Genomic DNA, 15156 nt, shown 5'->3' on the forward strand with positions numbered 1-15156 from the left:
AAATATACAGGAACCCAAACTGTAGGCAAGGTCAGAGATTTAATTGTGTTGATGGTGCCTGAAATCTAAGATTCAAGATCAGAGTCTCTATAGGTGAGCACTGCTTATAGCAGAAAGATTGTTAGAAAGTCTATGTGTAGGGGAAGGAAGGAGGGAAGACAGGAGATCCTAATTGCAGAAGCTTTGGGAAGATGTACTCTAATGTGCTACAAACTCTGGGAGATAGCGAAGGAGAGGGAAGCCTGGTGTGCTGCAGTCCATAGGGTTGCACAGAGTCGGACACGACTGAGCGACTATCAACAGTTCAATGCTCAACCCAGCCTTCCAGGTCATACAGGAAGTTAAAATCAAGCAAAGAAAGCAGCTCTTCCAGTGGGACACACAAGCCATCAGAGAGAACCCTCCAGTTCCACAAGAGGCCTTCCAACCTTTCTTACCCTCCAATCTCAATGTTTTATTTGGATAAATGAGACAGAACAACCTCTGCTTATTGCTGACTTTTTCACGGCAAACCACCTCATCAGTGGACAGGACTGTACCTATAGGACACTCACCGTCAACCTCTCCTAACAGCAGTTCCCAAATTAATGGGCCAGGTGCTTAATCACGCAGTCCTGTCTGACACTTTGTGACCCCATGGACTATAGCCCACCAGGCTCCTCTGTCCATGGGATTCTCCAGGCAAGAACACTGGAGTGGGTTGCCATTCCTTTCTCTAGGGGATCTTCCCGACCCAGGGATCAAACCTGGGTCTCCTGCATTGCAGGCAGACCCCGTGTCTATTGGCCTCACCTGCCCACAGAGCTGACTCAGGGGCTCTACTTCAACCAGTGGACGGTTGTACACAGACACCTATCTCATGAGTAACTTACCAGAGTCAACCACCTGGGCTTCCCCGGTGGTCCAGTGGCTAAGACTCTGAGCTTCCAAAGCAGGGGGTCTAGTTCAACCCCTGGGCAGGGAACAAGATCCCACATTCTGCAACTAAGAGTTCACATGCTGCAAATGAAGATCCTACATGCCTAAAGGAAGGCCCAGCACAGCCAAAAAAAAAAAAAACAAAACCCAGCCACCTGCACTGGCCGATTTGAGCTCCCTGGGCAGCTGAAATCTCCCAGCTCCACTGAGAACACCCCCCTCTTCCCCCCTCCCTGCCCCCCGCCCCCCACAGGAACTCTTTGTACCAGGAGCAGATTACCAAGACAGGTGACCTTGCTGATTTCAAGGGTAAGTTTCACCACAAGCAATTTCTGCCTTCCGTGTTGATTTTGGAAACTAATCCAAACATTGAGAGCTCTACTGTACTGGGATGAAACAATGTCCACTTAACAAAAACACACAGGCATGCATATGTACACACACATCCACAAAGCACACGGTGTTGCCACACTGGATCTACCCAAATCTAGTCTCTCCAGCCAAATCCTTCCTGTGATTGAATCCTTGATAGATGAGATCATAAGCTATATATTCCGCAAGCAATCTTACATTTTACGTTTATTTTTAATTATAACAGCAACTCTTTGTGACCCCTTGGACTGCAGCCTGCCAGGCTCCTCTGTCCATGGCATTTCCCAGGCAAGAATACTGGAGTGGGTTGCCATTTCCTTCTCCAGGGGATCCTACCAACCCAGGGATCGAACCCGGGTCTTCCGCGTTACAGGTAGATTCTTAACCATCTAAGCCACCCAGGGAAGCACATCTGAGGTATAGTGGATGTAATAATAATAGAAATAAAATGCACAATAAGCGTAATGGGCTTGAATCATCCCAAAACCATCAGCCCCCGGTCTGATCTGAGGAAAAACTGTCTTCCAACAAAACTGGTCCCTGGTGCCCAAACAGTTGCTCCACAGGCCTTACCGGACAGCTCATAGCCCATCAAACCTAATTTGTCCAAAGCAGGCTCTCGGGAGCCACAGGACTCTTGCACATGCTGTTTCCTTCACTCAGAAAGCTCTTTCTCTCACCCTGTAGTAGGTTAATACCATCCTATACACCTGCAGGTCTCAGCTAAGTTTACATGTCGTCAGAGAACCGCTCCCTGACACCCCAACCTAAATGAGCTTTCCCGTTGTTATTCCTTCTCACTCCCTCTGCGCTGACCACCCTTGTTAATTCTGCATTTCATGGTTTAATACTGCCCCCTTCCCACTAGTATCTCCACCCCTCGACCATGTGTGTCATGAGAACACAGGGCCTGGCAATGTTGCAGTATTCTCTTGGCTTTTCCTTCATCTTGATATACAAATAATTACATGGATTTTGCAAACATGACTGTAAAATATGAGAGTTCAAAGCACAAACACTTCTACCAAGCAATAACTATTTTTGTTGTTATAATTATTATCACTGCTTTGCAGGCAGAGAATCTGAGACCCCAGGAGGGATGGGATCCAGTTATAGCACCCTAGATCTGTGGCTAGGGAAGGGGCAAAAATGATACACGAATTCAGTTCAGTTCAGTCACTCAGTCGTGTCCAACTCTTTGTGACCCCATGAATCGCAGCACACCAGGCCTCCCTGTCCATCACCAACTCCCGGAGTTCACCCAAACTCATGTCCATCGAGTCAGTGATGCCATCCAACCATCTCATCCTCTGTCGTTCCCTTCTCCTCCTGCCCTCAATCTTTCCCAGCATCAGGGTCTTTTCAAATGAGTCAGCTCTCGGTATCAGGTGGCCAAAGTATTGGAGTTTCAGCTTCAACATGAGTCAGTCCTTCCAGTGAACACCCAGGACTGATCTCTTTTAGGATGGACTGGTTGGATCTCCTTGCAGTCCAAGGGACTCTCAAGAGTCTTCTCCAACACCACAGTTCAAAAGCATCAATTCTTCGGCGCTCAGCTTTCTTCACAGTCCAACTCTCACGTCCATACATGACTACTGGAAAAACCATAGCCTTGACTAGACGGACCTTTGTTGGCAAAGTAGTGTCTCTGCTTTTTAATATGCTGTCTAGGTTGGTCATAACTTTCCTTCCAAGGAGTACGCGTCTTTTAATTTCACGGCTGCAGTCACCATCTGCAGTGATTTGGGAGCTCAAGAAAAATAAAGTCAGCCACTGTTTCCAGTTTCTCCATCTATTTGCCATGAAGTGATGGGACCAGATGCCATGATCTTCATTTTCTGAATGTTGAGCTTTAAGCCAACTTTTTCACTCTCCTCCTTCACTCTCATCAAGAGGCTCTTTAGTTCCTCTTCACTTTCTGCCATAAGGGTGGTGTCATCTGCATATCTGAGGTTATTGATATTTCTCCTGGCAATCTTGATTCCAGCTTGTGCTTCTTCCAGCCCAGCGTTTCTCATGATGTATTCTGCATATAAGTTAAATAAGCAGGGTGATAATATACAGCCTTGAGGTACTCCTTTCCCTATTTGGAACCAGTCTGTTGTTCCATGTCCAGTTCTAACTGTTGCTTCCTGACCTGCATACATGTTTCTTAAGAGGCAGGTCAGGTGGTCTGGTATTCCCATCTCTTTCAGAATTTTCCACAGTTTCTTGTGATCCACACAGTCAAAGGCTTTGGCATAGTCAATAAAGCAGAAATAGATGTTTTTCTGGAACTCTCTTGCTTTTTCGATACATGTATTATAAGTGTAAAATTCTAAACTGATTTCTTCTCTAGAGGAAAACAAATCCAGAATAGATATATTTTAATTTCAAATGAAAGATATGCCTGCCAATGCAGGAGACACAGGTTCAATTCCTGGTCTGAGAAAACCTCATATGCTGCAGAGCAACTAAGCCCGTGCACCACAGCTCCTGAGCCCACATGCTCTAGAGCCCAGAAGCCACAAACACTGAAGCCCTGAGGCCCTAGAGCCTGTGCTCTGCAACAAGCCCAGGCACCACAGCGAAGAGTAGCCCTTGCTCACCGCAACTAGAGAAAGCCTGCAAGTAGCAGCAAAGATACAGCACAGCCAAAAATAAATTTTAAAAATTTATTTAAAAATAGAAAGGGAAAATTAGAAAGAAAATTTAAAAAGTACCTGGTTAGATTAGATGCAATTCTGAAAACAAGTTTTAAGCCTCTGTGAGACTGACATACCCCACATATCCAAGACACTTTGAAGGCTAAATATAGTTTACTGAGAGGACAAACGTCTGAAGCAGGGGTGGTCCAGGAATCATGGCCTATGAGGCACTCATGCTACACTGTTTCAATGATCCTCCTAGCTAGAAAAATGCCAAGCTCTCCCAAAGCTTCCATTCTGTCTTTTATCCAGTTTACACATGCATGGAAAGAAACATCTAATTGCACAAGGCTCATGAGAAACCCAGCAGCCCCCTCAACCCCTCCCTGCTCCCACTTCCCAGCTCCCAGAGAGCAACTACTCCCAACTCTTCACTGGCTCTTTTCCCATTTACTTCCACTTCTCCAAGGAACAGGCGGGTACCGCTACTATCATCTTCCCTGTGGGCATCAGCTGGCAACTTTCAGAAACAAAGTATGTATCAATAGCTCCCGTTCACTCAGCACCCCCACCTGCCATTCACCCAGTGAGGAAACAGCCTGGGTTAGATCACCAGGGGATATTTACATTACTGTAAAGACAACTGAAACATTAACCTTATTGAAATGTTACCAAGAGCTGAGTTTTGCAGTAAAAGAATCAAACCTTTCCCACCCTGCTGCTGCTACTGCTAAGTCACTTCAGTGGTGTCCGACTCTGCGACCCCATAGACGGCAGCCCACCAGGCTTCCCTGTCCCTGGGATTCTCCAGGCAAGAACACTGCAGTGGGTTGCCATTTCTTTCTCCAATGCATGAAAGTGAAAAGTGAAAGTGACGTCACTCGGTCGTATCGGACTCCCAGTGACCCCATGGACTGCAGCCCACCAGGCCCCTCCGTCCATGGGATTTTCCAGGCAAGAGTACTGGAGTGGGTTGCCACTGCCTTTCCTACCCTACCCAGCTGTATATTTTCCCTGGAATTGACAACAGTCCCGGGATTCTTGGCTGATTCCGTTTTGTGTGTGTCAAGAATTCAACCACAAGCTCACCCCTGGTGAGCAGCTCTTCCTTCAATAGCAATGCTCTACTGGGACTTCCCTGGTGGTCAGTGGTAAAGACTCCACCTGCCATTGCAGGAGACGTAGGTTCATACCCTGGGTTGGGAAGATCCCCTGGAGAAGGGAATGGCAACCCACTCCAGTATTCTTGCCTGAGAAATCCCAAGGACAGAGGAGCCTGGTGGGCTACACAAAGGGGTCACAAAGAGTCGGACACGACTAATCGACTTAGCACACACACATGCCCTGATCTATCAGTTTCTCCTCTAGGAGTTGTCCTGGAGCCTCTGCCCTGCTCCAAACTGGACCCAGGACTGGACTCTCATCTCAGCATTTCTCTCTTCACTGTCATCCTGGACAGTCCTTTCCAAGGATTTCTTCTTAAACAAGTAACAAAAAGCTTTAATAAACTATTAAAGGGAAAGAATGGTACTGGCTGCGTGAAGATTAAGAATGTTAAAAGCTAGTGGGAAGCTGCTGTAGAGCAGAGGGAGCTCAGCTCGGTGCTCGTGATGACCTAGAGGGGCAGGGGTGGGAGAGAGGTCCGAGAGGGAGGGGGTATATGTACACACAGAGCTGATTGTACAGCGGAACCTAACACAACACTATAAAGCAATTATGCCCCAATGAAAAAATAAAGAATAAAAAAAAATTATTTTTAAAGAATATTGGTTCTTCAAAAGACCCATAATGGAAAAAGCCTAGGCATAGAGATTTTTTTCAAACATATAATTGGAAATGAATACAAAACACATACAGACATGTGCATGCACACACACGGCTCCTAAGACACAAACCTTTCTCAAAAGGCAAGACAAGTAATTAATAAACACATAAAAAGATTCTTATCCCTCTGAAGGAAATACCACCTCTGTGCTTCTCAGACACTATTTTAATACATACTAGATTGGCAAAAAATCACATCTCTGCCAATGTTCACAGCAGCACTATTTGTAATAGCAAAATAACAACTAGAAACCCAAATATCAACAGACAGGAGAATGAAAGAATAAATCAATCAATAATGGCATATTTATTCAATGGGTTACTACTCATCAGGGAAAATGAATGAATACAGCTACTGAACCAGACATCAGCATGGTTCAGTGTTAGAGAAACATAATTATACATGTAAAATTGTAACAATAACTGGGGGAGCAGAAAAACAAGCTTCAGAAAAATAAAATATGATTCCCCTTGTAAAGCACTTTAAAAAATACATACAGGGACTTCCCTGGTGGTCTAGTGGTTAGGACTCTGCACTTCCACTGCAAGGTCAGAAGTTCGATCCCTGTTAAGGGAACTAAAATCCCCCATGCCAAGGCAGAGCCAAATAAATAATTTTTTTTAAAAATCATACAAAACTAAAGAATCCATAGATGGTTTTTTTTAAAGTGACTAATTACCATGCTTCAGCTGAGTAGAAAAAAATGTAATGCCACAAAAATGTATAAATGAGGGATACATATAAAAGTGCCAAAACTATAAAAGCATGGGCAGTGCTAACACATAATTCAGTGTATTAGTGCCCACAAGGGAGAGGGAAACATTATCAGAAAAACACACGAGGGATCTCTCAAACACAGGAAATACTCTAGTTTTTAGCAATAGCTGGTGGCTATTATGTTACTTATACTTCACATCTGCATTATCTACTCCTATGCACACAAAAGATTTCCATTTTAAAACTTCAGGCAAACTATCATCCCATTATATTTGAATGTCCATTCTCTGCTGCTGCTGCTGCAGCTGCTAAGTCGCTTCAGTCGTGTCCGACTCTGTGCGACCCCACAGATGGCAGCCCACCAGGCTCCCCCGTCCCTGGGATTCTCCAGGCAAGAACACTGGAGTGGGTTGCCATTTCCTTCTCCAGGGGATCTTCCTGACGGAGGGATTGAACCCATGTCTTTTGCATTGGCAGGAGGGCTCTTTACCACTGAGCCACCAGGGAAGCCCAAGGAGATCTTACTGGGGACTGTTTATTTTGCTGTTGACTTCTCCTTCCCCCCCTTTTTTTAAGTTGGGGGAAAAAAAAAAGGAAGCAGAGAAACAATAAATCTAGTGGTTACAACACACCTACCAAATGTTCAAGAATATTAATGACTCAGACTCATAGAGCTGTGTGAGTTGGCTGGTGACATGCTGGGAAAATCCTTCTGGGTCTTCATTTCTGCAGAGGTTACCACCGGGGAGTTCTCACAGCTGGCCTGGCACGGCTGACAAGCTACCACCAATCCTTACAAGCATGCAGGCAGGCGTGAGAACTATCAGTAACAACCCTCTCTATTCTCTATTCCTGTTTTCTGCATAATTTCCATGTTCAGGATGACGAAAAACACTTCTCAACCTCAAAGGCTCACAGCTATCGATTCGACTTGAGCATCCGTGGATTCACTAAATATGCATCAAGAGTGCTCCACTGACAGCAAGGATTCCAGTGCTGGTGGCGAACCGGGGACCTTCCTTCAGGAGCTCGAGGTCCGCTTTGCTCCAAACAGATGAAGCCACGAAGAGCCACGTCGTAACAAACAGCAGTCAGTGTTATAAAGCAAAAGTGAAGGGGACTTCCCTGATGGTCCAGTGCTTAGGAATCTGACTGCCAATGCATGAGGGCCTGCGTTCAACCCCTGGTCCAAGAAGATTCCACATACCTCGGGGCAATTAAGCCCATGCTCTGCCACTACTGAAGCACCTAGGGCCCGTGCTCTGCAACGAGAAGCCACCACAATGAGAAGCTCGCACACCAGACCTAGAGAGTAGCCCCCAAGACTGCTGCCATCAGAGAAAGCCCACACACAGTAACAAAGACCCAGCACAGCCAAAATCAAAACAAACACTTTCTTTAAAAAAGAAAAAAAAAAAAAAGGTAGAGGGCAGGGCAGGACAAGATGGGGGTGGGGGCCCCACCTCTAGGCAATGGCGCTCAAGTGAGACTGCAAGAGGAGGTGGGAGAGCCCAGGCAGGGAAAGTGACTTACATGCTGGAGGGTCTTTTGCTCAAGAGCAGAAGGCGGAGGAGATAGAGCCTTAGAGGCGGTGCAGGGGTCGCTCATCACCCCCCAGGAGCCGTGAAAATATGCTGGGCTGCTCTTTAATTTTGTCGTGGCTGTTGTTTTTCAGTTGCTCAGTTGTGTCTGAATCTTTGCAACCCCATGGACTGAAGCCCACCAGGCTCCTCTGTCCTTGGGATTTCCCAGGCAAGAATACTGGAGTGGGTTGCCATTTCCTTCTCCAGGGGATCTTCCTGACCCAGGGGTCGAATCCAGGTCTCCTTCATTGGCAGGCAGATTCTTCACCACTGAGCCACCTGGGAAGCCTGCTCTTTGATAAAGTTTTACAAAATGAAAGGGGGGACATCTGTGCTGGAAATATGATCAGATTTACTACTTTCATTTTAAATAAATTCCTCCCTTATCCAGCGCTGCCAGAATGTGGAGCTAAGACCATGAAATCCTAACCTTTCACGGGGAGCAAATGAATTCTTCAAACGTTCCAAGCCTCTCAGTCATTTTCAGCTCTTCCTAAAGAACCCCAATTAGGCTGAAATAGCGTCCACCACTCCGCCATCCACACATTTGTACCTCATATTATTTCCTAGAGTGACACAAGCCCAGGCCTTGTTTGATTATCCAATTACAAATGCATGGCCCTTGTTATGTTCTCATTAAACGCATCTGTTGGGGACCCCAGAGCTTTTGTTAATGGCTTATCAGTGCTTAGAGATACGCCCGTTATTTTACTTATACGAACCTTCCGATTTACGCTCCTGGAATCAAAGTACTTCCTTTGTGATTTCTTCCTTGCCCTGCTTTGGAAAAACAAAACTAAAGCATGTAAGACTCTAGGGCCAGTATCTGGGGAGCGCACACCATGAAACAGCAGCCCTGTGGAGCCGAAAAGCTTTTCTGTCGGTGGTGGGAAAGTAATCCACCACCAACTCTGGCAGCCTGAGCAGGACCCCAGCTGATGTCAGACAGACTAGTCGAGACAGGCCACACAGGTGCTGGGCTTCACCACTACAGCCATGCAACAGAGTCATCTGAGCAAGCCTCGGGACCGTCCACATGACTCCCTAGATGACATTCTCCCCGTCGGGGGCACTGTCCTGAAGGCGGGACACAATTCACCCTGGCCACAGCCGGCCCCTCACACTCAGTTCCCTTTATTAACTAGGATTTGAGGTGGTCCAAGACCTCCCTGTACCCAAATCCTGCTGGCACAAATTGCTACTAAATAGTTCATCTTCTGGACTTCCCTCGTGGCACAGCAGATAAGAATCCGCCTGCTGATGCAAGGGACTCCAGTTCGATCCCTGGTCCAGGAAGATTCCATGTGCCACAGGGCAATGAAGCCCCGATGATGCAGCTACTGAGCCTGTGCTCTAGAGCCCAAGAGCCACAACGATTGAAGACCGTGGGCCCTGGAGCCCGTGCTCTGCAACGAGAGAAGCCACTGCAGCAAAGAACACCCCCGTCTCTCTGTAACTAGGGAAAGCCCGCACACAGCAACAAAGATCCAGCGCAGCCAAAAGCAAAACTAAAAGAATAAATGTGAAGATTTTTAAAAATATAAGTAAAAAATAGAAAATATTTCCTCTTCTAATTACACTTGGTAAATCCTGCAGTAATGGATAAGTCATTGTTTCTTACATCCTTCCCTACAATGCAACTAACTTTTTGGCAACACTTTTGTTCTAAAAAGCCCTCTTATTACTCAACTTTTTAAGTGTCACTTTTTAAATGTCGCTTTTTTTCTTTAAAACTACTAGGTGACGAGCACAACTAAGCCCTTGCTGTATAATGTTTATTTTCATTCTAACCCTTATTATAATCAGAAGCCTTTCACATTGCTGAGGGGATGTAAGATGGGATAGTCCAGGTGGAAAACAGTTTCTAACCCTCTAAAGTCTGTTTCTGTCCCTGCCTTAAGGCAGAGTTATAACAAAGGCTCAAAGAAACCAAATAAACTAGCCCAGATTCGTACCCAGCAGATTTATCTTGACTCCAAACCCCGTGTTTTCCACTCCCAGCCCATACTTCCTCCCATGTCCCTAACTGTTAGGAAATTGGTTAGCCCATAACTGCTCCAAGTACGGTGACAGGAACAAGGGCCGAGGGAAACACCCTGAAAAGCAGAAAACATCAGCATGGGATTCAAAAGATAACTTTTAAGTGCCGGCCTCTTTGGAGAAAGGACTGCACGATCATACAGGAATGCACATAATAAAACACTGAAAATAAATGTGCCCAGAGGGGCACAGACGGGTGGTGACACCTGGTCTTCACAGGTCCGTTTATGCGGCTCATTGTAAGCGCATCAGAGACCCTGGCGGGGAGGGGAAGTGGTGTCCTTCTGCCCACCACCCCCAAAGGCGAAGTGCCCCAACTCTGTTCTCCCAGGGCTGACTGCACTTTATAAGAAATACTCCCCCTGGCTGGAGACAGTATCCACGGGAATGCTGTAGAGCTTCCTCCTCTCCAGGGCTGCAAGAATCACTGTCAGGGGAGTGTGGGAAACATCTTAAAATACTGTGTTCAGTCACCCAGTTGAACTGGAGGTGAAGGTCACTGCCTTCCGCCGCCACACCGACCCCTCCTCCCCAGCCTGGGATCTTCTCAAGGCAGGTGCCTGAGGCTGGCAATAGAAGCCACCTAAGAGGCTGATGCCCTGCTTCTCGGCCCTCGAAGGAGGGAGCCACAAAAATAGGCTTCAATGCCCACCCACTCCCCCCAGCTTCCCGGTGGTCAGCCTGCAGGTACACAGAAAGCAAAGGACACAGAGGGTATGCTTCCTGTCCCTTGTGGCCAGCTCAGGCTCAGTCTGAAAGCTGGGCCTTCACACCCACCTAACTTTGGAGAAAAATGTGGGCTCAGTCATTCACGCATGGACTCATCCATCTATTCATCCCACAAACGTTAACTGACCCTATGCTGTGTGCTAGGCACCACTGTGGGTAAAACGCCTGCCCTCACAGAACGATTTAGTAGGGGAAACCATGAACAAAACACATAAGTGCGGTGGATATCATTAAGTGAAGGACTTCCCCAGTGGTCCAGTGGTTAAGACTCTGAGCTTTCAACACAGGGAGCACAAGTTCGATCCCTGGCTAGGGAATCAAGATCTGACATGCCACACGGTGTGACCAAAAAATAATAAAAAACCATTTCAAAAAAGAAAGAAAAAGTGAGAATGGGCCATGGAGAAAATAAAACGAGATGTGCATAGGGAATGTATTTGTGTAAGTCGGAGGATGAATTACAATCCTCAGTGAAACAAAACGTGCTCTTTCTGACGGTGGGCAAGCTTTCAACATGTCAGATTACTTTAAAACGCCAATGGGAACCTCACATGTTTGAGACTCTGCTATCTAATCTCATGGCATCACTGACGCAATGGACATGAACTTGGGGAAACTTAGAGATGGTGAGGAAAAGAGAGGCCTGGCAAGCTGCAGTCCACGGGATTGTAAAAAATCATACACAACTGGACAATTGAACAATAACAACAACCCAATCTCAAATTCTGCATCACGCTTCCTTTCACTGCTCCTCCACCTTTTATTTCCAATCCTTTTAACCACCTGCTACTTGCCTCTCTCCAAAGAAGAGCCTAAAAACCAGTCAGAATGTGCACCCATTAATTTCTTGGATCAACTCAGCCTAAGCTGTAAATCTTTGAAATAAACTGCTAAAAAAATTGCCATATGAGAAGTCTGTCAGTTCTGAAAACCATACCGACATGGGACCTCTCCAGTGCCACATCGGTTTTGGTTTCACAACATTCGTAAGGCCCCAGTTAGGCCAGCTCACCGGTGGATGGGGCAACGGAGTTGCCTAATCAGCACAGCCATTGGCTCCCGGCTGAATGCCCGAAAGTGGGGTGTCCACTGCTGAGGGGGTGCCACCCTTTCACAATCAGAAGGAGGTTGTGTGTGTGCTCAGTGGTGTCCAACTCTTTGCGACCCTGTGGTCTGTAGCCCACCAGGCTCCTCTGTCCATGGGATTCTCCAGGCAAGAATACTGGAGTGGGTTGCCATTTCCTCCTCCAGGGGATCTTCCCAACCCAGGGATCAAACCCCATGTCTCCTGCATTGGCAGGCGGATTATTTACCACTGAGCCAGCTGGGAAGCCCCAGAAAGAGGTTCTGAGTCTCCAAGAAATGAAGCAAAATGTCAGGGGTCTTTTTCTGGGGATTTTTCTTCCCTTTTTTCAGCTGATTTACTTCCTTTAAGAATAAGAAAACTGGGGACTTCCCTGGTGGTCCAGCTGCTAAGACTCTGAGCTCCCAATGCAAGAGGCCCAGGTTCAATCCCTGCTCAGGGAACTAGGTCCCACATGCCACAACTAAAGATCCTGCAGGCCACCACTAAGACCCGGCACAGCCAAATAAATAAAAATACTATAAAAGTAAGAAAATTGTGCATATTCACAGCAAGCCAAAACCACAGTCAAGCCCAAGTAAGACCAAAGGCACAGGCACTCTTTGATGTTGGAATGCAGTAGAAAGAGGAGCATCATTTTGAGTTCATCTAAGACAGACAGGGAATCCCACAGACAGAGCAGCCTGGCAGGGGTCCATGGAGTCACAAAGAGTGGAACGCAACTGAGCAACTGAGCAGCAAGACCGACTGGCCCACAAAGCAGGCTCTCCAGAAAGGAAGCTGTCCTGAACCTGTCTTAGTCACAGGACCGTAAGCTTTGCCCTCTGGGTCTGGACTATCTCCCCTGTCCAACGGTGAATAACCTGAAGTCTTTCCCAACGCAGCCACCTGTGGGAAGAGCATCCCACAGACAGCGTGCGCAAAACCGAGTTAACAAACGCTTGCAGAACCAATACTCCTCACGCTTCCTATTTCAGGCTCTGTCCTCACCCTCTACTAAAAGAGGCCCTTTGTAGGCCAGGTTCTGTGCTGAACACACCAAAGATTAAAGTTCCGCTGCGCTCAAAGGTCAAGGAGGGGACAGACCCCTCTTCCAGACTTTTCTCCTCTGATCAGCATCCCACCCCGCCGGGATGCCACTCACCTCCATTCCCCAAGAGCCCAGGAACTAAGAAGCCAGTGTGTTGCTCAGGGGCCCACCAATGACCCCTTTGACATCTGATCTCCCATGCTAATTCCCTTACTCAAAGCCTCAAACAGTTCCCAGAGCAAGCCCACCTGCCATCCACCCGTTCCCACCGACCACCACCCCACTGCCCCTTCCAACCAGAAATCCCACCAACTCCAACTGACGCCTTGAGGGTCAGTCAAGTCTGCCCTCCCTAAAGAATCTGGCTGTCAGCTTCCAGGCCTCCTCAGTCTAAAGTATGGGCAGGTAAAGCAAGCCCTGGCACTTGGTTCTGCCCTTTCAGGATGTACTAATCGCATTTCCCCCATCAGGCCTGGAGGGCCTCCCTCAGAATAAGCAGACAGTAGAGTCAGCAATAGGGAGCCCAGGCTGGGCCCCTCGACCGCTCTCCCTCCCTGGCCTTGGTCTCCTCCTGGGAGGGACAAGATGGGAAGCTCTAAGATTCCTTTTACTTCGATTCCAAAATCTGAAATTCCATATGGGTTCCCTACATACAACTGAGAAAGGTTCCTATTATTCCTCCACTGACCTTTCAAACAGGTGTCCCCACTGATGCAAACTGTCCAAATGCTTGATTTTCAAAGAGTTTTGGACCTTAAATTTGGGCGGGGGGAGGGGGGGAATAGATAAATTTTACAAGCCTGAGTTGGTTTTTTTTTTCCTTCCTTTCATTCCTAGAAAGAAAGTGAAAGGGTGGGGGTGGGGAGCTGACCCGCTCGGTTTTGCTACTAGGATCACGAGCTCGGGATTCGCTCCACCTGGGTTTCTCCTCTGAGCGTGTAGACGGTGCGCGGCCCGCTCCGCCCGACCCGCTCATCCCCCCGACAGTCTCAGATTGCCAGGGCCTCCTGAGCCTCGGCTCGCCGGGGGCTGGTTAAGTGTCCCTACCGCGGCGCCACTTGGAGCCTCGGGCGCGTCCAGATGGCCAGGCGGCCCCGCTGTCACCTGGCCCCGCTCCGCCCGGCGCGGCCCTCGCTCCAGCGCAGGTCTCTCCTTGGCTTCCCGAGTCAAGCCTGGCCTCCAGGCGGCCCCTGGGCCCGGCAGCGAAGGCACCTGCCCCGCCCGGGGAAATGCACGAACCCGAGAGTCTCTCCGGCCGCCACCTCGACGGGAGCGTACAGGAGAAACGCAGGAGAAAGGAAAACATGCCCGAGGCAGGGCCGACCGAGCCCGGCGTCTCCCCAGAAACCGCCACCTGAGCCGCACGCAGCCCGGGACTGGGGCCGCGGGCCGGGCGGGGAGCGAGGTCCGGGCCCGGCCACCCGCCCGCCGCAGCGCGCCCCTTACCCGTGAGCCGGCCGCCCCCCTCGCCGTGCCCGCGGCGCCGCTGCAGGATGAAGTAGCAGTTGCTCTTCTGAGTCACCCAGAGCTTCAGAGCGTTCTTCAGCAGCACCTCCTCGGGCTTGAGCCACATCGCAGCGGTCCAGCCGCGCCCGCGGGCCCCGGCTCACATCGCCCCGGCAGCCGGGCTGAGCCCGCTCGGAAGGAGGCGGCAGGGAACGCAGCCTGCGAGCGCTCTGCGCTCCGAAGTCCAGGGAGCGCGGCCGGCGCAGCTCGCCCCGGCAGCCCGCGCAGTCCTCGTGCCGGCCCCGCCCTGGGCCCGCCCCCGGTCTGCCCCCAGACACGCCCACCGCCTGTGCCCCGCCCACCCCGCCGGCTCCCTTGGGGACGTCCTGATTTCCGAGTCCTGGCGGCTCCAGGCAGTTCCGGAGTGGAGGGAGGAAGTCCGATCCTGGCTGCTCCCCGCCTCTTCTCCAGCTCTCGCGGGGGGCGCCGGGGCCCCTCTCCCCTCCTCCGCCCCTGCGGGGAGGCAGTCCGGAGAGCAGCAGCAGCAGCACGAAGAGGAGAAGGAGGAGATGGGGAAAAAGGCATCTTGTTGTCACAGCTGCAGGTTGCCGACCTAGGGCCTTTATATTTTAGGGGACAGCATGCACTCCATGAAAGGCAAGTGTGGCATTTAAAATAATAAGCGGGGCTTTCTTAGTGTCTCAGTGGTAACGAATTCACTTGCTATTGCAGGAGACAGGGGTTTAATCCCTAGGCTGGAAAGATCCCACATACGTTGGAACAAC

General features: G+C 49.1%; 1 protein-coding gene across 4 annotated transcripts in view; it reads right to left on the reverse strand.

Annotated features, from left to right (window-relative positions):
- TBC1D8 (TBC1 domain family member 8) overlaps positions 1–14696 on the reverse strand; it is a 141074-nt gene extending 126378 nt beyond the window's left edge. Inside the window, exon 1 of one of the 4 annotated variants that reach the window (XM_027554702.1) lies at positions 14372–14691. In XM_027554702.1, the coding sequence (XP_027410503.1) occupies positions 14372–14498 (127 nt within the window). In that variant the 5' untranslated portion in view covers positions 14499–14691. Of the gene's footprint in view, positions 1–14371 lie in introns of all 4 variants that reach the window. The other 3 variants (XM_027554703.1, XM_027554706.1, XM_027554705.1) reach the window with 3 other exon arrangements.
- Between the last annotated feature and the right edge of the window lie 460 nt (positions 14697–15156).

The sequence above is a fragment of the Bos indicus x Bos taurus genome, chromosome 11, assembly GCF_003369695.1.
Source record: "Bos indicus x Bos taurus breed Angus x Brahman F1 hybrid chromosome 11, Bos_hybrid_MaternalHap_v2.0, whole genome shotgun sequence".
NCBI lineage: Eukaryota > Metazoa > Chordata > Mammalia > Artiodactyla > Bovidae > Bos > Bos indicus x Bos taurus.